General features: G+C 48.4%; 1 protein-coding gene across 2 annotated transcripts in view; it reads left to right on the forward strand.

Annotated features, from left to right (window-relative positions):
* Window positions 1-10630: 10630 nt before the first annotated feature.
* Window positions 10631-19346, forward strand: part of LIMS2 (LIM zinc finger domain containing 2) — a 46285-nt gene continuing 37569 nt past the window's right edge. Inside the window, exon 1 of one of the 2 annotated variants that reach the window (XM_037848848.1) lies at window positions 10631-10849. In XM_037848848.1, the coding sequence (XP_037704776.1) occupies window positions 10755-10849 (95 nt within the window). In that variant the 5' untranslated portion in view covers window positions 10631-10754. Of the gene's footprint in view, window positions 10850-16117; window positions 16282-19346 lie in introns of those variants that run through there. The other variant, XM_037848851.1, reaches the window with a different exon arrangement.

The following is a 19346-nucleotide window of genomic DNA, read 5'->3' on the forward strand; positions in this document are numbered from 1 at the left end:
ATTTTAGGTCCCCTTCTATTTCTTTTAGTAAAGTTATGTAGTTTTCTATGTATAGGTCTTTTACATCCTTGGTTAAGTTTGTTCCTAGGTACTTGATTTTTTTACTTGCTATTGAAAATGGAATCTTTTTTGTGAATGTCTCTTCAGTTGGGTCATTTCTAGTGTATAGGAACATTATTGACTTATGTGCATTAATCTTGTATCAGGCTACTTTGCTAAATTTGTTTATTAGCTCAAGTAACTCTATCATTGATTTCTCAGGGTTTTCCAGATATAAGATCATGTATCTGCAAATAATGACAGATTTACTTCTTCCTTTCCAGTTTGGATGCCTTTTATTTCTTTTTCTTGCCTGACTGCTCTGGCTAGCACTTCTAGCACAATGTTGAATAACAGTGGTGACAGCGGGCATCCTTGTCTCATTTCTGATCTTAGAGGGAAGACTATCAGTCTCTCACCATTGACTACTATGCTGGCTGTGGGTTTTTCATATATGTCCTTTATCATATTGAGGACATTTCCTTCAGTTCCCGTCTTTTGAAGTGTTTTTATAAAAAAAGGATGCTGTATTTTGTTGAATGCTTTTTCAGTATCTATTAAAATGATTATTTTATTTTTCCCCCTTGATTTGTTAATGTGTTGTATTACATTGATTGATTTTCTTATGTTGAACCATCCTTGCATGCCTGGAATGAACCCCACTTGGTCATGGTGTATGATTTTTTTAATGTGTCTTTGGATTCCATTTGCAAGTATTTTGTTGAAAATTTTTGCATCTATATTCATTAGGGAGATTAGCCTGTAGTTTTCCTTTCTTGTATTATCTTTACCTGGTTTTGGTATTAGAGTGATGTTAGCCTCATAAAATGAGTTAGGTAGTGTTCCATTTTCTTCAATATTTTGAAAGAGTTTAAGTAAGATTGGTGCCAGTTCTTTTTAGAAAGTTTGGTAGAATTCCCCTGTGAAGCCTGGGCATTTATTTGTGGGAAGCTTTTGATGGCTGATTGGATCTCTTTGCTTGTGATTGGTTGGTTGAGGTCTTCTATTTCTTCACTGGTCAGTCTAGGTTGTTCATGTGTTTCCAGGAAATTGTTCATTTCCTCTACATTATTTAGTTTGTTGGCATATAGTTGTTCATAGTATCCTCTTATAATTTTTAAAATTTCTTCATGATCTGAAGTAATGTCACCTCTCTCATATATTATTTTGTTTACTTGGGTTTTCTCTCTTTTTGATTTTTTTCAGTCTAGCTAGGGGGTTGTCACTCTTGTTGATCTTCTCAAAGAACCAACTTTTGGTTTTATTTGTTCTTTTTTTTTTTTTTTTTTGCTCTCTATGTCATTTATTTCTGCTTTAATCCTTGTTATTTCTTTCCTTCTACTTGGTTTAGGATTAGTTTGCTCTTCATTTTCTAGCTTCTTCTGTTGTTACATTAGTTCTCTGATTTTAGCTCTTTCTTCCCTTATAATGTATGCATTTAGACCTATAAATTTCCCCCTCAATACTGCATTCACTGCATCCCGTAAGTTTTGATATGTTGTGCTATTTTTCATTCATCTCTGTATATTTAGCAATTTCTCTTTCTTTCTATTTTTTCTTTAACCCACTGATTGTTTACAAGTGTTTTTTTTAACCTCCAGATATTTGTGAATGTTCTAAATCTCTGATGGTTATCAACTTCGAATTGTATTCCATTGTGATCTGAGAATGTGCTTTGAATAATTTCAATCTTTTTAAATTTATTGAGGCTTATTTTATGGCCCAGCATGTGATCTATTCTGGAGAAAGTTGCATGAGTACTAGAGAAGAATGTGTATCCTGGTGATTTGGGATGTAATGTTCTATATACATCTGTTAATTCAAATTGATTTATCAGATTGTTTAGGTTTCCAGTTTCCTTATTTGTCCTCTGTCTGGTTCATCTATATATATGAGAGAGTGATGTATTGAAGTCTCCCACAATTATTGTGGAAACATCTATTGCTTCCTTCAGTTTTGCCAATATTTGTCTCATGTACTTCGGGACACCTTGATTGGGTACATAGACTTTATGATTATTATTTATTCTTGTTGAATTGTACCTTTTATTAGTATAGTGACCTTCTTTGTTTCCTCTAAAATCCTTGCATTTATAGTCTATTTTATCTGAGATTAATGTTGCTACTCCTGCATTCTTTTGGCTGTAGCTTGCATGGAACATTGTTTTCCATCCTTTCATGTTCAATTTCTTTGTGTCTCTGGGTCTAAGATGAGTCTCTTGTAAGCAACATATTGATGGTTCATATTTGTTAATCCATTCTGCCAATCTATATCTTTTAGTTGGGGAGTTTAATCCATTCACTTTCAATGTTATTACTGTTGAAGGAAGTTCTTGAATCAGCCATCCTGTCCTTTGGTTTTTGTTTGTCAGATATATTTTTCTCTCTCTCTTTATTTCCTTCAATGTACCCTTACTAAAACTCTTTAGTTCTGAACCCTTCTCCATACCTCACTCTCCTTTGTTTTTTCTCCACCAGTAGGGCTCCCTTTAGTATCTCTTGTAGGGCAGATCTCTTATTAGCAAATTCTCTCAGCATTTATTTGTCTGTGAAGATTTTAAGCTCTTCCTGAGACTTGAAGCAGAGCTTTGCTGGGGAAAGAATTCTTGGTTGGCAATTCTTCTCTTTCAGAATTTTAAATATGTCATACCACTGCCTTCTCGCCTCAATGCACAACTATGAAAACTGATTGTACACTTGAAGGATTGTATGTTATATGAATATATCTTAATAAAATTGCATTAAAAAGATTTGTATTACTACACACAGTAAACTTGCTGGGGAGCCCAGTGCCTACCTCCCATCCCTATGGCAGGCCTTGGTGGGCACCTGATTTTCGGGGGAAGACTGGGGGGAAGAGCCAATCTGACAACTGGACAGAGAAGAAACAAAAAATAGAGACCAGAGTCAACCAACAAGGAAACCTTAGTCAAAAGAGAGAAAACAACCTCCAGAATAAACCAGTCAAGAACGTCAAAGCCTAGACCAGCAGAAAATTATAAACCACATCAGGAAATGGGAAGATATGGCCCAGTCAAAGGAAGAAAGTAACACATCAACTGAGATTCAGGAGTTGAAACAACTAATTATAGATTTTCAAAGAAATCTTTTAAGTCAAATCAACAAGGTGAGATAGAGTGTGACAAAAGAGATGAAGTAAATAAAGAAGACACTGGGTGACCATGAGAAATAATTCATAAGCTTGAAAAAAACAAGTGGCAGAATTTATGGGAATGAAAGGCACAATAGAAGAGATGAAAAACACAATGGAGACATACAACAGAAGACTTGGAGAGGCAGAAGAAAGAATCAGTGAGCTGGAGGACAGGACATCTGAAATCCTTTACACAAAAGAACAGATAGGGAAAAGAATGGAAAAATATGAGCAGGGTCTCAGAGAACTGAATGATAACATGAAATGCACAAATATACATGTTATAGTTGTCCCAGAAGGAAAAGAGAAGGGAAAAGCAGCAGAAGGAATAACAGGAGAAATAATCAATGAAAAATTTCCAACTCTTATGAAAGACATAAAATTACAAGTCCAAGAATCACAGTGTACCCCAAACAGAACTGATCAAAATAGACCTACTCCAAGACACTTACTAATCAGATTTTCAGATGTCAAAGACAAAGAGAGAATTCTGAAAGCAGCAAGAGAAAAGCAATCTATCACATACAAGGGAAGTTCAATAAGACCAAGTGGATCTCTCAGCAGAAACCATGGAGGCAAGAAGGCAGTGGTATGACATATGACATATTCAAGATACTGAAAGAGAAAAACTACCAACCAAGAATCCTATATCCAGCAAACTGTCCTTCAAAAATGAGGGAGAGTTTAAAATACTTACAGGTAAACAGACACTGAGAGAGTTCATGAACAGGAGACCTCCTCTACAGGAAATACTAAAGGTAGGAAAAATCAGGAGAGAGAGGTTTGGAGAAGAGTGTAGAAATGAAGATATCAGGAGTTAGAAAGAGAGTAGAGATCAGACATTTGATGTTGAAGGAATATAGACTGTTCCAATGGATTGATTGTGTAGATGTAGAAATGGATGGTACAATACTGTGTGATGGTAGCACAATATTGTAAGTGCACTGAAAAAAGATAACTGTGAATATGGTTGAAAGAGGAAGGTTAGGGTTCTGTATGACACCAGAAGGAAAGATAGAAGATAAAGACTGGGACTGTATAACCTAGTTAAAGTGGTCAATGAGTGTGATTAAATGTACAAATATAAGAATGTTTTGCATGAGGGAGCAGCAAGAAGAAATGAAGTTATGAGGTATGCAATGAAGTGAATGGACCATGAGACAGGTTGAGTGAAATAAACCAGAAATGCAAAGACAAACATTATAATGTCTCATTAATATAGACTAATAACAATTTGTAAACTCGGAGAATTGAATCTGAGAGCATGGGTTATAAAAGGAAGGCTAATGTAAAGGTTCCTAGATTCTAAGCTCTTATAGCAATCACATTTATTCATGAGATGTAACAGTTATTTCTAAATATTGAGATACTGAGCTGTTTGTGTGTGACCTGGTCAGTCCCTGGAGCTTCAGTTGTCTGTGTGGCACCTAGGACTCAGAACCAGAGTTTGGCAGCTGTGAGTATCAGCATTGCCCCACAAATCAACTGCTAAAGAGGCTGAAAAGGAGATCAGACTTCAATTGGAGATGTGAACGGAATGGACTTGGTTGAGATTGGGGTAGATCAGACTGAAGAGTAGAGGATAATATTAACCATGTTTTAAAACTTTGGCTTCTGTGTGGGACCAAAGGAAGAGATGGTTGTATGGTGCAAAATCTATATTTTCTGTAGCACACTATAACTTAACTTGTATGGTCAGTTTACTCAAATTCCATAATTACATGGAACCTTGACTAGAAGTGAGACCTTGTTGTTTATACAGGTTAGCATGAAGCCCCAATACAACCCAGAGTAATTTGGGCAGAGAAGAAAAAGTATTGCAAAGCCCCCTTGAGGGACTGTAAAAAAAATGTGGAAATATTAAACTTCCCCCGCTGGGGAATTCCTGATATTCTTGCAAGCATTGGAGACCACCAGCTTAGTAGACTGAGCCCTTGATCTTGGGAATTGCTGTTACGAAGGTTGTCACTGCAAAGGAGAGGTTAATCCTACTCATGATTGTGCCTGAGTTACCCCCAGAGGGCCTCTTTTGTTGCTCAGATGTGGCCTCTCTCTCTAAGCCAACTCAGCAGGTAAACTCCCTGCCCTTCCCACCTCTCAGGGATGGGTCTAGACCCTGCATCATGTGATTGAGAAAGCCTTCTGGACCAAAAGGGGGAAGAAAATTGAAACAAAATAAAGTTTCAGTGGTTGATAGATTTCAACTATTCATATCTATTCTGTTTGGGGTACACTGCACTTCTTGGACCTGTAATTTTGTCTTTCATAAGAGATGGGAAATTTTCATTGATTATTTCCTATATTATTGCTTCTGCCCCTTTTCCCTTCTCTTCTCCTTCTGGGACACTCATGACACTTAAATTCATGCACTTCATGTCATTCAATTCCCTGAGATATTCCTCATAGTTTTCCATTCTTTCCATTCTGTTCTTTTGTGTGTAGGATTTCAGGTGTCTTGTTCTCCAGTTCCAGTGTCTTCTGCCTCTTGGGATCTGCTGTTGTATGTCTCCACTGTGTTTTTCATCTCTTGTTTTATGCTGTTTATTTTCATAGATTCTGCCAGTTGTTTTTTCCAAACTTTCAATTTCTACCTTATGTTTGCCAGTGTTTTCTTTATATCCTTCATCTCTTGCCATATCTTCCCTGAACTTGTTGATTTGGTGTGCTAGTTTGAATGTATTATGTCCCCCAAAATGTCATTATCTTTGTTGCAATCTTGTGGGGGCAGATGTATTAGTGTTGATTAGATTGTAATTCTTTGAGTGTTTCCATGGAGATGTGACCCACCCAACTGTAGGTGATAACTCTGATTAGATAATTTCCATGGAAGTGTGACCCTGGCCATTCAGCTTGAGTCTTGATTATTTTGCTAGAGCACTATATAAGCTCAGACAGAAGGAGCTAGCTTGCTGCAGCCAGGAGGGACACTTTGAAGAACACACAGGAGCTGAGAGAGGAGCTGCAGCTTACAGAGACATTTTAGAGATGGCCTTTGAAAGCAGACTTTTGCTCCAGAGAAGCTAAGAGAGGACAAATGCTCCAAGAGCAACTAAGAGTGATATTTTTGAGGAGCTGCAGCCTAGAGTGGAATGTCCTGGGAGAAAGCCATTTTGAAACCAGAATTCTGGAGCAGACACCAGCCACATGCCTTCACAGGTAACAGAGGTTTTCTGGACTCCACTGGCCATCCTTCAGTGAAGGTACCCCCTTACCTTGGACACTTTATGGCTGTAAGACTGTAACTTTGTAACCAAATATACCCCCTTTATAAAAGCCAATCCATTTCTGGTATTTTGCTTAACAGCAGCATTAGCAAACCAGAACATTTGGTTTATGATTTGATTTAGCATATTTCTTTGAAAATCTTTAATTGATTGTTTCATTAAAGTGAAACAATATCTCAACTGTGTCTCAATTAAAGTGTAAGTTTGTTCCTTTGACTGGGCCATATCTTCATTTTTCCTAGTGTGAATTGTGGTTTTCTGTTTTCTAGGCATCTGGTTTCCTTGATTGCCCCAGATTTTTCCAGACCAGAATGGGCTCAGGTCTCAGAAGGGGGAAATATTCAGTATCAGGTTTCCCTGAGGGTGTGTCTTAGAAGATTGACAGACTTTCCTGTGAGGCCTCCAGCCGCTGTGCTTTTCCTAACCTTCCCAGCAGGTGGCGCCTGTTTGCCTGTCGCTCCCCACTGGTGTAAAGAGGCATGGTCCCTTTAATTTTCAGGTTCAGTTGTTTCTGGATTGATTGTTTTCCTCCAGGACCTGGGGTCTGAGCTCTGAAGGGAGGGCTGGCCCTAGAGCTGGGCCCCTCCTTCTTCCTCTTAGGGAAGATACACCCCCTAGTGAGTTATCTTCCACCCCTAGGGAGTTATCTTCTGCATTTGAATTACTCCTTTGTCTCTCTGACTCTGCTAACTCCACCCCTGTCTGGGTCAGAGCACGGGAACTGAAAACGGCTGAGGCTCTCTTCACTGAGCCACTCAGGTTGACAGAGAGAAAAAGGGAGAGAAAGTCCCCTTTCAGAGCCAGTCAATGGCCCCCCAGCTTCACCCCAGCAACCCATCTCCTGGGCTCCCTTTCCCAGGGCACAGGTGCCTTCTGGCTCTCTGAGGTCAGTCTCTAAATGTCTCCATATATTTTTTCTTTTTTTAATTAATTTTTTTTCTCTCCATCAGCCCCACCATCTCTCCACTGGGAGTGACCTCAGGGTACTTTGCTGCATGTTAGGGGTTTGTCTATGTTTGTAGCTTATATTTTGTTAATTAAAACCTCAGCTGGAGCTGGGCTGAGCTTTATTCACTGGCTCCAGGAATGCTGCTTTCTCCCACAGTGAGGTTTTGCAGCTCAGCTTGCCATGTGGGGAGGGGGCTCCCAGCATGGTTCTGCAGTTTTTACTTGCAGAGTCTATGCTGTGATCTCAGTCATTCCATCCAATCTAGGTTGGTGTATGATGCATAGACAGCCACGGTTGCCCCCCAGCCATCTTTCCAGATTATTTACTAGTTGTTTCTGGTTGTTTATTATTTGCTCCAGGGGACTAACTAAACTCCACACCTTGTATGCTGCCATCTTGCCCCTCCTCTCTTACTGATTTTTAAATGAATTAAAAATGAAATTATTTTTAAATGCCTTATTTTAATTTCCAATATGGTAAATATTGATAGATGTAGCCCACACAAATAAAAGTTCTTTGATGTCTTTAATAATTTTTAAGAATGCAAAGCAGGGATTCTGATACCTAAAAGTGTGAGAGCCACTCACATATATGAACTTATTTGACCCTCGCAGCATCCTTATAAGGTAGGTACAATTCTTTCAGACCACATTTTACAAAGGAGGTGCCAGAGACCCCAGGATGGTAACCAGCTGTCCCAGACATGCAGTTAGTGAGTGGCAAGTTGGGATCTGAACCCAACTCACCCGACTTCTTTGTCTGTGCCCTGCAATCCTTCCAACCACACTGTCTTTTATAGCATGGGTGTTTTGACTTGTTAGGACAAAGCAACCATTAGATTCACTACCAGCCCCTGTTTTCCCACCTGCCCGCACCCCTTTCTCACCGAGTGGCATCCCAGGGCTCCAAGTGTCATCATCACCCACTTTGGGGGTGGTCCCAGGGGAAAGAGGTGCAGCTGAGCCCCACTTTGCCCTCCAGCTTGGACCTCATGCTAATGGCTGAATCCTAAGGAATGGTATGCAGGTGGGACTGCAGCTCCTAGGGTGTCACCTGAATCCTAAGGGATGGGCATGCAGGGGGGACTGCAGCTCCTAAGGTGGCACATGTTGCAGGCCCCGGGTCTCCCTGGAGCTGGCCAACCCTTTGCACGTGCACTTTAGATGGAACAACATTAGCACCAGTCAAAGCCATCATGCCCATGGGCTCCCCAGACCTGCCTCACCTGGGACAAACCTCAGACTATTGTCCAGCTATGAAAAATGAGTTTGAGCGTGAATCGGCTTTTCAAGCAAATCCCATTTTTAAAAGAATGCTTTCCACCAAGTCTTCTTCAAATAATGACTTCCTTAAGGATAAACAGTTTTTATTTATAAAAATTCGGTTCAGGAATAGCCATGTTGAGTTACATGATATTTGAGGTTTTTTGAGCACCAGGAGTCTACATTTAGTCCCCATGACACTCTGCACTTAGGCTGCTCATCATCTGAGTATATGCTCATGTAACAAAATTTACTGAACAGCTCTTCCAAGGAGAGCATGTCCTCAGTCCTGGGATGGGGCAAGAGCCTGTTCTTGGAGAGTTTACATTTGGCACATAGCACGCTCATAACATGAAGGCAGGTTATTTTAGACAACATGGCAATACAGCCTAACACCACAGTTCCAAGAATTATTTAAGCACCTACTGTGTACCTTCCTAACCCTCTGTTGGGTGCTGCATTGCATAAATGTAAACAGTATTCACCTTCAAGGACTGTAAAATTCAACTGGAAAAACCACCAACAACCCCAAACAGCCATGCTTATAAAAACTGGACATCCCAAACTGCATACACTAGCAGTTTCAGCCCTCCTCTCCTACCACCAAGTAGCACAAGACCAGGAGGTCCTGGGCAACACTTCTATACAGCACAGTATGAAAGGCGCCCCCTGGAGTTGTACGACTGGGACAGGCCAGGTAAGCACAGGTGCGGAGGTGGACTTCTACCATCCTTATGTGAAGAAACAGAACTTGAAATTGCAAACACAAAATGATCTCAATGATGTAAAAAACCAATATGTACTGATAAACCTGGAACCAAGTGCCATCAGCATCTGTCTTCGGTTGTCTTCTTTCTGTTTGGGGGACATTTCCCAACCTCATGAAGTTCTTAGAGTGGAATATATTAGGTTCCTAGGGCTGCCAAAACACAGGATCACGAATGGGGTGGCTTAAAAATAGAGATTCATTGGCTCCCACTTCTGGAGGTTAAGAATCCAAAGTCAAAGTGTGGGTGGGGCTGGGCTGCCTCTGAGACCTGCAGGGGAGATTCCGTCCGTCCATGCTTCTTACGGCTTCTGGTGGTTATGGGCACTCCCTGGCACTCCCTGGCGCTCCTTGGCTTGCAGCTGCCTCACTCCATCTCCGCCTCCATTGTCACGTGTCCGTCTCCTGTGTGTCTGTCCCGTGGGCCTTCTTATAAGGATACCAGTCATGTTAGATTAGGGACCTCATCTTAACACTCTACATCTGCAAGGACCCCATTTCCAAATAAGGTCACACTCAGAGACGCTGGCGCTTGGGACTTATCTTTTTGGGGGGACATGATGATCATAAAATAATTAATTCAAAATAATCTAAGTAACCCTGAGATTTTTTCTCCTTTGGGGGAAAACACTAATTGGGAAGAAGGCATGTTAGCTGTTCTTGGGTTATTCGAAGTAGTTGCAGGTTTTCCGTGCTCCGTGGCCCGTGGGGCTAAAGTTTTGGCAAATGCACGTGTCGCAAGCATTGGGCTTCGCGGGGGCTCACGGACTTAGGGCCCAGTGAAGGCTCAGTTTGGCAGCCGCCCCTCTGCACGCAGAGCGCAGCTGTCACTCCTTTTGTTCTGCGGCGCTGGCTGCCGGTGCCTGGAGGGAAGGGGCCTTCCGTGGCCCCCCCAGCAGGCGCACCCCCGGAGAGGCTGGCCTTTCCTTCCTCTGCTTCCTCTGTCCTCTCCTGGCCCGAGAGTGGCCTCGCCCCGCAACAGACCTCCCGCAAAAGGGGGGGGGGGCGAGGCCCACGCGCCTGGGTGCCCCCGCGGTGGCCGGACGCGCCCAGCCGCTGCCCGCTCCTGCGCGAGGTTGTGCCAAGCCGCTGGGGCAGCTGCCGCCTCCCCCCCCAGACGTGGGCGGCCGTGCTCGGGGAGGAAGCAGCAGGAGAGGCGGAGCCGCGTCCCAGCCACCGAGGTAGTGACACGCGCGGCTTCTGCTCTTGGGTCCGTGCTCCCGGGTCAGCCTTGGGCAGGTGGCCCCGGACGGCGGGAGCCCGCTCACCCGGCCGCGTGCCGCGCCTCCTGCGGGTCAGGCCAAGCCCGGACCGGTTGGGGTTGTTGGGGTTGGTGAGGTTCTGGTTGGTTTGTTGTCAGAATGCTCCAGAAGCAGCTAAAAGACCCTCTGCAGGGGAAAGGAACAGTCTTAGAAGCCGGGAGAGGCTGCTGGACACGCAGGTGGAGGGCCACAAGGTCAGGCATGCAAAGGTTTTATTTTGGGGGGAGAGGGTGACCAAGTTGATGATGGTTAAGGTGAAAAAAAAATGTCTCTCGTGGGGAACTGTCCTCTGCCCCTCTCGTTCCAAACCTGCGAGTTGAATCATGACAGCTCCAGAGCAGAAAGTAGCGTGGGCTGGTGTTTTCCTCTCCAAAGCCAAGGGGAGGCCGCCTTTGGGAAGGAGGCAGAGCCAGAAGCTCCAGCCCTGGGCAAGTCAGACTCTCAGGGAGGGTTCTGGATTCTTCCAGGACTGAAAAAAAAACAGGGTCTCTTGTGGTTTTTTCTACAGGTGTTAAAAGAAAGAGTGGATGATACTTTCTGGGCGATTTGTGCTAGTCGGGTGGTGTGTGTATACTGGACTGCTGTTGTTTTAACATTGAAGAACGTATTTCTCACGCCAGCAGGTGCTCTGGTGTCTGGGCCACATGGGGCTGGGGTGGGCTGGGAGTGCTGCCAAAGCCCAGGGAGCCCGGGCTGAGTGGTGGCAGTGGGGTGGGCAGATCCCCACTTCTGCAGGCAGCTGGGGTACTTCCCTGCCTTCCCTGGAAGCTTTCACAGCCCCTTTCGGAATCGACTCGAAGGAGCCGGCTGACTCGGCTTGGTTCCTGTATTGATAATGTCTACAGGGTCCCAGTGCCTTAGGAGGGACATGCCGAAGCCAGGTGCTCCCATCCCTTGGCCATCTTTAGACAGGATGTCATCGGTCCCTCGGGGCTGCAAGGTCTTCTCCAGTCCCCGTGGTCACCAGGAGCAGCCGTGGCTCTGGACCTGGGGGCAGGCCAGCTGGAACCCCTCAAAGCACTTTGAGATCCCCAGGCTCTGCCTGCCCTCCTGCTACTGGTTGGGTCACGATGATCAAGAGAAAGCTCAGGCCTGTCCTTTGGCCCCAAGAGACCCCGTCCCCACCCACAGGACCCCTGGACCCTCTGCACTGACACAGGCACCAGTATCCACTGGGGTAGGAGGGTCAGGGGTGCCCCAGAGGGGAGCCAAGTCTGCACCTGGGGAGACCCTGCACCTCCATTCCTTCTAGAACAGCCCCCGAGTCTCCCTGTGGAAACCTGGCCCATCAGCTAGGGGGTCTGCTGAAATCCCACTCCCCAGTCTGTGCCCCCTCAGGGCCCATCTGTCCCATGGGGAACCACCGTGAATCACCACATCCAGTGTGTGGTGCAAACCCCACCCTCCAAATGTCTGTCAGTGTCTCCCACCCCAACGAACTCCATCCTGGGTCCCGCACCCCTCCCCACCCCCGGCTACTGCCCTTGTCTCTTCCCTTCAGAGCAAAACTTCTCCAGGTGACACCACTCAAATGTGGGGTTCTCTGCCCGCTGTGCATAGCGGCTGATCTATGTCACTGGGGTTTCAAAAGGGAGAAAGAGTTAATTGCTATGTGAAGCAAGAAGAACAGAAGTCCTATGGGCCTAAAATCTGTCTCCACAAACTGCAGTAACTCTGATAGTTTTATAGTATGAAACAATGGGCAGGTTTTAGGATAATGAGTCCAATGGCTCGAGATGATGAGGTTAGAGATGAAAAATGATTGAACATCTGTAGGTTGATTACATACTTAGTCAGAGAACCTATGTAAGAAAATGGTGGATGGGTGTGATTTTTAGTGTCACAGCAAGGTATAAGTCATTTATAGGTTAGGGTTTAAGCCACTGTGTATGTCAGGCGGGCCCATTTTGGCAAGACCCAGCTCCATCTAGTAAGACAGGTTAGGGATTGGGGTGGGTTAGTCCTGGGCTGACTCACGTTCCTTCAGTAATAAACATTAGCTGGCTGTCTTTGGTGATCACAAGACTTCAAAGTTGAAAAACAGGATGAGGGGGTACAAGAAGGACCAGTCACGAGGGTTTACAATCACAAGATACGGGCTAAATAGTTATTCAATCATCGTCAGAGATCAAGGCCTCTGGGTTACAGGTCAGTGGGTTTCAGTAGTTTCAGGTATTTATTTTTGGCTCTTCTACAATATACTGAAAGGTAAGAAAAAGGTTTCTATATAGTGATTAAGGCATCTATATAATGGGCCATCCTAATTATTTGTTCATCCTTAATTTCTCTGTTACAAAAGGAGTTCATGTTTTCCTCACTTCCATTCTCTGTGACCTCCGTTCTCCCTGTCGGGGGTGGGCTGCCCCCCTTTGGGGAGCACCACCCACAGAGACTGCAGGGAAGGGGGCTCTTCCTGCTTCCCAGCGGCCCCTCTCCGTCCTCCTTCTGCACCCTCAGTGGTGCCCAAGAAGGAGAAATGACTCCCCTTCTCCCTGGAGCTCCTGCCTGGGCCTTTTGTGGCCCCTTGCGATGCTCTCCTGACTCGCTGGCTGCTCTGCTCAGCTCTGCTCAGCCCCCCTTGCTGCTCCCCTAAACTTTGCTGGGCTCAGCTGATCCCTCTTCTCTCCTCTGGCTGCTCAGACACCCTCAGGGATAACCTCTATGCTATAGGTCCCACCTCTGTCCTGAGCTGTGGACCCACAGCCCCCTCCCCCTGGATGTGCAAAAAGCCTCACAAAGGTAGCACAGCCTGAGCGGAACTCTTGGGTACCCCCTCACCCCATTTCCTCCTGCCCACCCACTTTCTTTTCTGCTTCAGGCAAACATCCAGGAAGGCAAGAAAACCTGGAATCACCTGGACTTGCTTGGCCATCGTGCCCACTTCTGACATGCCTCATCCAATTTGCCAAAGGGGACCCTGAGTCTGACCCCTTCTCAGTGTCCCTGCTCTGAGCCACCACCCGTGACCCCACTCCCTAGCACTCACAATAACATGGCCAGGCTGTCCCTGCGTCTACCCCACCCCCTCACAGCCGCCACTCTGCAGCCAGAGTGCCCCCAAGGTTTCATTATGAAAAATCTCAAATGTCCAGCAATGTTGAAAGAATTTTACCCAGATCCCACCACGAATATCTTACTAGACTCACTTTGCCACCTGCGTCTTCCCATTCATCAATCCATCTTGTCATTAAAAAAAAAATACACTTTAAAGTAAGTTGCAGACATCAGTACTTTTCTACATAAATATTTCAGGATGCACATCATTAACTAGACTTCAGTTTTTAGTTTCCAGTATTTTTTCTTTTGAGGTAACATTTACCTTCTATGAAATGCACAAACATTAACTACAAAGCCACCATTCTGGATTTGTACACCTTAAAAGAGTTTCTGTGATTACGGAGACTAGAACTTCTGTATAAAGGAGACTAGAACTTCATGGACATGAAATCCCAGAACTGTTGCTCTTTTGCATCAGGCTTCCTTCACTCAGAATCACATTTTTGAGGTCCATCTGAGCTGTTACCGAGCGCTGGGTCTCCTTGCTGACACCTCACACCTTTCAAAGAGTGGAATCCACACACTTCCAACACCACCTGGCCCCCCTCTTCATCTTTCCACATCCCCTCCCTCTGTGTGCTCCAGCCTTCTTTCTGACCCCCGAACACTCCAAGCCCCTTTCACCTCAGGGCTGCCACACTTGCTGTTCCTTCTGCCCGGAATACTTTTCCCAGCAGATGGTGGTGTGGCTGGCTCTTTTCCTCAATCAGCTTTTAGATCAACCGTCACCTCCTCAGAAACCTTCCCTACCCTTCACACTAAAGCAGCTGGCCTCAACCTCCTTCTCTTGTCGCTGTCTAAACTCATGTTTATGTGCTTGTTTACTTGTTCATTGTCTGCCGCCCCCTGTCACTCCCAGGTAAACTCCATGAAAGCACACTCCATGCTTTTTTGTTCCCTGCAGGGGGCATGGAGTGGGCACTTCATGAATCTCTGGAATGAATGAGTGAGCTTAGGAACCACTCACCCTCAGCATCCGCCCCCAGCTCCATGGTAGCTCCTGGTGTGCAGTCGAGTTGTTGGGTGGGTGGGGGAACTGCAACCCTGGCAGATCCCGGCCCGCTCGGCTCCAGCCCAGGCCTGGGAGAGAGCAGGTGCCTCCGGGGTTCTGCCTTCTCCTTTTCATCCTCCTTGGTCCCTGCAGGAACCCGCTATTGCACTAAGCACATAGCAGTCGATTTCTGACGCATGGTCCCTAGCACACCCACTCCTTGTCGGGGACTCATAGAAGGCACTTCTCCCTAAACAGGCATTTGAGCCAAGAAATTATCCAGACTTTGTTTAACCAGCCATCAAATTACAGTTAATGGAATCAGCTAAGACGCAATTGTGCAGAGAAATTAAAAACTGCCCAGCATACTGTGTCAACCTGCGACTTAGGCACAGGTGCCTCTCTTTCCTAGCTTACAGCAAGTTGCTGCAGATGCAACTCTTCATTACCATCAGCTCATCTTTCCGAATCCTACCGTTGGTTTATTTTCTTTGTGGGTTGCTACTTTGTACAGTCATTTGTAGATAGTCCTTATTTGTTGCCACGACTAGAGGTCATATAATTTTTCCCAGTTTAATCAGGTTAACCCATCAGTCTGCCCTGCCCTGGCTCCACAGGGTGCTAGCTGGGCTGCTGCCAATAAGGAGCTCCGCACTCCCGCACAGCTAGAAACGTCTGCCTCTAAGGAAGGGTGATTGCCGTTTGCTTTTTCACCGGAATACTTTCTCAGAATAGGGTCCCTGGATGGTATTATGTCACCAGGTCGTTTTAAGGGCTCCTGGCTTGTCAACAGCGCTTCATTGCATAAAGGAGGGCTTGCAGCGTCACCAGCTTTTGGTTTGTCCATGGCGACTACCTTTGCCAGATGAGCGGACCCGGTCCGCACCCGTGAACGAAATGCGGCTTTCCCCAGGGGGCCCTGGCCTGGCCTGGAAGGGTGTTTCTGCAGAGTGGAGCCCAACCCCTGAAAAAGGGGGGGGGGGGCCCTCGACCTTAGGGGCTGCTTGCTGGGGTGAGGGGGAGTCGGGGCGTAGCAGCGTCTGCGTGAGGAGTGAATGCGCTCAGGCCACCTCTCTCTCCTGCCCGGGGGTCGCGGTGGGGACCTCCGGGCGGGGGTCCCAGCGTCGCGCCCAGACCACGGGCAGGCGTGGGCGGACCTGGGCTGCGGGGGGCGGCGGAGGGGGGAGCGCGGGCGGGCGGGGGCGTGTGTGTTGGGGGGGTGGGGGGGATGTTGGCGTTTATTATAATTTCCCTCCCTTTAAAAGGAAAAGTATGCTCGGAATCCGGGAGGTGGCAGGGGAGCCCGGGCTGGAAGGACTTGACCCGCGCGCGCCACCGGCCGCGCTCTGGTGTTCCCCGGGGCTGGGGCCGCGGCGGGAGGGGGGTGGGACACTCCTTCCCCCGCCCGCTCCCCCCCCCATCCCCTCCCAGTGCTGCGGGCGGAGCGGCTCGTGGCCTTTTTTGGGCGTCTCCCGGCCCCGCGCCCCGGACCGGCGGGCAGGCGCTCTGCTGGCGACGGCGGCGGAGGCAGCGCGGGAGGCGATCCCGGCTCCGGCGCGCGGCCACCATGACGGGCAGGTAACAGCCCCCCACGCGCTCCCCGGGCGGGTATCCCGGCATCGGCTCCTTGGGCCTCAGCGTTTGTGGGGATGGGGGTCCCCGCCACCCCTGATCCCCTTCCCCAGCGCATCCCTCCCCCCTACCCCCTCGAGCTGGGGAAATGATGCCCCCTCGCCGAAGGAACGCTTAGAGATCAGAGAGGTTGGGGGCTCGTGCAAGGTCACACAGCAATCAAAGGGCACAGGTGAAACCCCAGACGGTCTGCTTCCTCCCGGCTGCCAGGCTCCTCTGCCCAGTTCCCACCCTCCTCACTTCTCGAGCCTCAGTTTCCCTCTCCGTAAATGCCTTTGGCAATGGTCTGCCAGAACTGTGCCCGCCCCCTTGGACTGTACGGGGCTGGTGGGGCTGGTCCAGCCTGGTTCTGCAGCGCCTTGTTGCCATTTTACAGATGAGGTAACCGGGGCAAATGCTGAGTGACTCCCCAGGCAGGTCACGTGCCCCCAGCATTCAGACAGTGTTGGCCTCTGCAGTCCTTTCTGGAACATGGCTGGAGACAAGCAAATGACTCAGGGCTGGGTGGGGGTGGCTGGTCTCCGAGGCCCAGGGCAGCCCCCTTGGTGCAAAGCCCTGGCTGAAGGCTGCCCCTCTGCACGACCCCCCGAGGTGGGGGGCTTGTGGGGCCCAGGAGGGGAGCCCCTGGCCCTGCAGGGCCACCCTGGGGCTTTGCTGGGAACCCAGCTTGGGCAGTGGGGGGCAGAGCCCAGCAGTAGGGACCAGCCACAGAGTGCGAGGTGGGGGCCCCAAATCTAACAGACACCCAGAGCAGCCCCCAGCCCGCAGAGCTGCACAACCTGACATCACTGAGAAGGCTGGGATTGGGGTCTTAGGGCAGTACCGGGAACCCGAAATAGGATATATCCTGGCCCCAGACATCATCTGCTGCCCTGGCAGCTACCTTCCTGCTCCCCAATCCTTCCTTCCTTCCCAGCCTCAGCACCGAGGCTGCGTGCACAACCAGCTCCCTACTTGGCAGTAGTGCCCTGTCCAGGCTGGGCTGAAGGGATCACCCCTCCCGTTCCCCACAGGCCTCCTCTGCCAGCTGCCCCCCACCCCAACCCCAGAGCTTTCAAGGTCCCACCCCAGGGCCCTGAAGGAGGCACCCAAGATGTCAGCTGGCCCATAGCCTGGCAAGAGGAACCCGGCGGGTGGGGGAGTCGCGGCCAGCCTGCCGATCGTGAAATTCCACAGCGGGGAGAAGAGGGAGCCTTTAGAGAACACTGGCTCGGGTTTTTCCTTGGAGAAGTAATACTGCTTATTATAGAGAATTAGGGGAAAACAGAAACATAAAAGGACAGGGAAAAGCCACCCATTTTGGTGGTTCCTTCAGTGCTTTTGCCCATGCATATTTTTCTGCTGGCAGCTGTGAGCAGACTGTGAGTGTAAGTTTACACCCCCCTGTGCAGCTGATTCTACCACACCCACCCTACCCCGGGGTGGCTCCGGGGCTGGCTCCCCTCCCTTCCACCCACAGGGCTCGGGCAGCTGGTGGCTGCAGGGCAGGGCGCTGTGCAGACCTGCCATCAGGCCTCCCCTCTGAGGTGCGCAAGATTTGTCCTGTCCCAGAGTGATGGCGCTTCATTCTTCATTTGGGGCCATGCCACCCTGCCCTCCTGTCCACTGCCCCTGCGATGCCAGGGGTTCTCAGACCAGTGTCAGGCTCGCCCACAGATTCCTGGGTCTCCCGGTGTCAGCCTGTGCTGCCTGGAATCAGGCTGGTCTTCCGAAGTGACCCCCACATCGTGCACCTCTCTGCTCACTAACCTCCAGGGGCTCTCCCTGCCCACAGCTCGCAGCCCCGACTCTCTCAAGGGCTACAGACCAGAGCACGCAGGAGGACTTGGTCCTGGGGCCAGCGGGAGCCACTGAAGTGCTGTGAGCTGCAGAGTAACCAGGAGGATTACACAGAGTCCCACGCTTTGGGATGACGCTCCTGGGTGCTACATGGAGAGGGGCTGCTTGGCAGCAGCGGTGGGGATGGAGAAGAGGAGGGGCCTTGGCAGGGGCAACCTCCAGGACTTGAGTGGTCGTCTGCGGGGTCCGGGATAACACCTGGTGTGTGGCACCGAGAGGGACCCAGGCATGGGAGAGACAGCGGGTTTGCTCTGGGCCAGGAGGTGATTGAAGGGCTGTGGCAAATCTCAGGGGGACACTGGGAGGCAGAGGCGTTGGATGTGAGAGTCCAAAGCCCAGGGGCAGGCTGAGCTTGGTGCAGGGGTTGGCGAGGCGTGGAGTGTGGTTGCTGGGACAGAGGGGTGCTGTCAGAAGAGAAGAGGCCCAGCCCCAGCCCTCAGTCCAAAGACTTTTGTTCTACGGGGAGGATCGTAAGGCTCAGTCAGGTTACTCATCTCCCCAGGGCCAGGCCTTTCAGTGTCCCCCCTCTAGATGGAGTCTGGGGTGTGGCTCACAGTGACTTGGCCTGCTGTGGGGTGGAACTGTCGTCACAGAGGCCGCCATATTCAGGATCCTGTGCAGGGCCCAGGCTTGGTGCAGTGCACACTGGGTGTGCTGGGTTGGATGTATTATGCCCCCAAAATGCCATTATCTTTGATGCAGTCTTGTGAGGGCAGATACATTAGTGTTGATTAGATTGGAATTCTTTCATTAGTTGTTTCCATGGAGATGTGACCCACCCAAATGTGAGTGACACCTTTGGTTAGGGTGTGACCTCTGATTGAATATTTCCCTGGAGGTGTGGCCCTGCCTATTCAGCGTGGGCCTTGATTAGTTCACTGGAGTCTTATAAAGGGGCTCACACACAGAAGAATCTCAGAGCCGCAACTTACAGAGACATATTGAAGATGGTTGTTGAAAGCCGAGTTTTGCTGGTGCTTTGGAGGTACTAGCCCAGAGTTTGCCCCGAGAAGCTGCAGCGTAGAGAGGAATGTTCTGGGAGAAAGCCCTTTTGAAACCAGAACTCTGGAGCAGTTGCCAGCCATGTGCCCTCCCAGCTAACAGAGGTTTTCTGGATGCCATTGGCCATCCTCCAGTGAAGGGACCCGATTGTTGATGTGTTACCTTGGACA

The sequence above is a fragment of the Choloepus didactylus genome, chromosome 9 (assembly GCF_015220235.1).
Source record: "Choloepus didactylus isolate mChoDid1 chromosome 9, mChoDid1.pri, whole genome shotgun sequence".
Classification (NCBI taxonomy): Eukaryota; Metazoa; Chordata; class Mammalia; order Pilosa; family Megalonychidae; genus Choloepus; species Choloepus didactylus.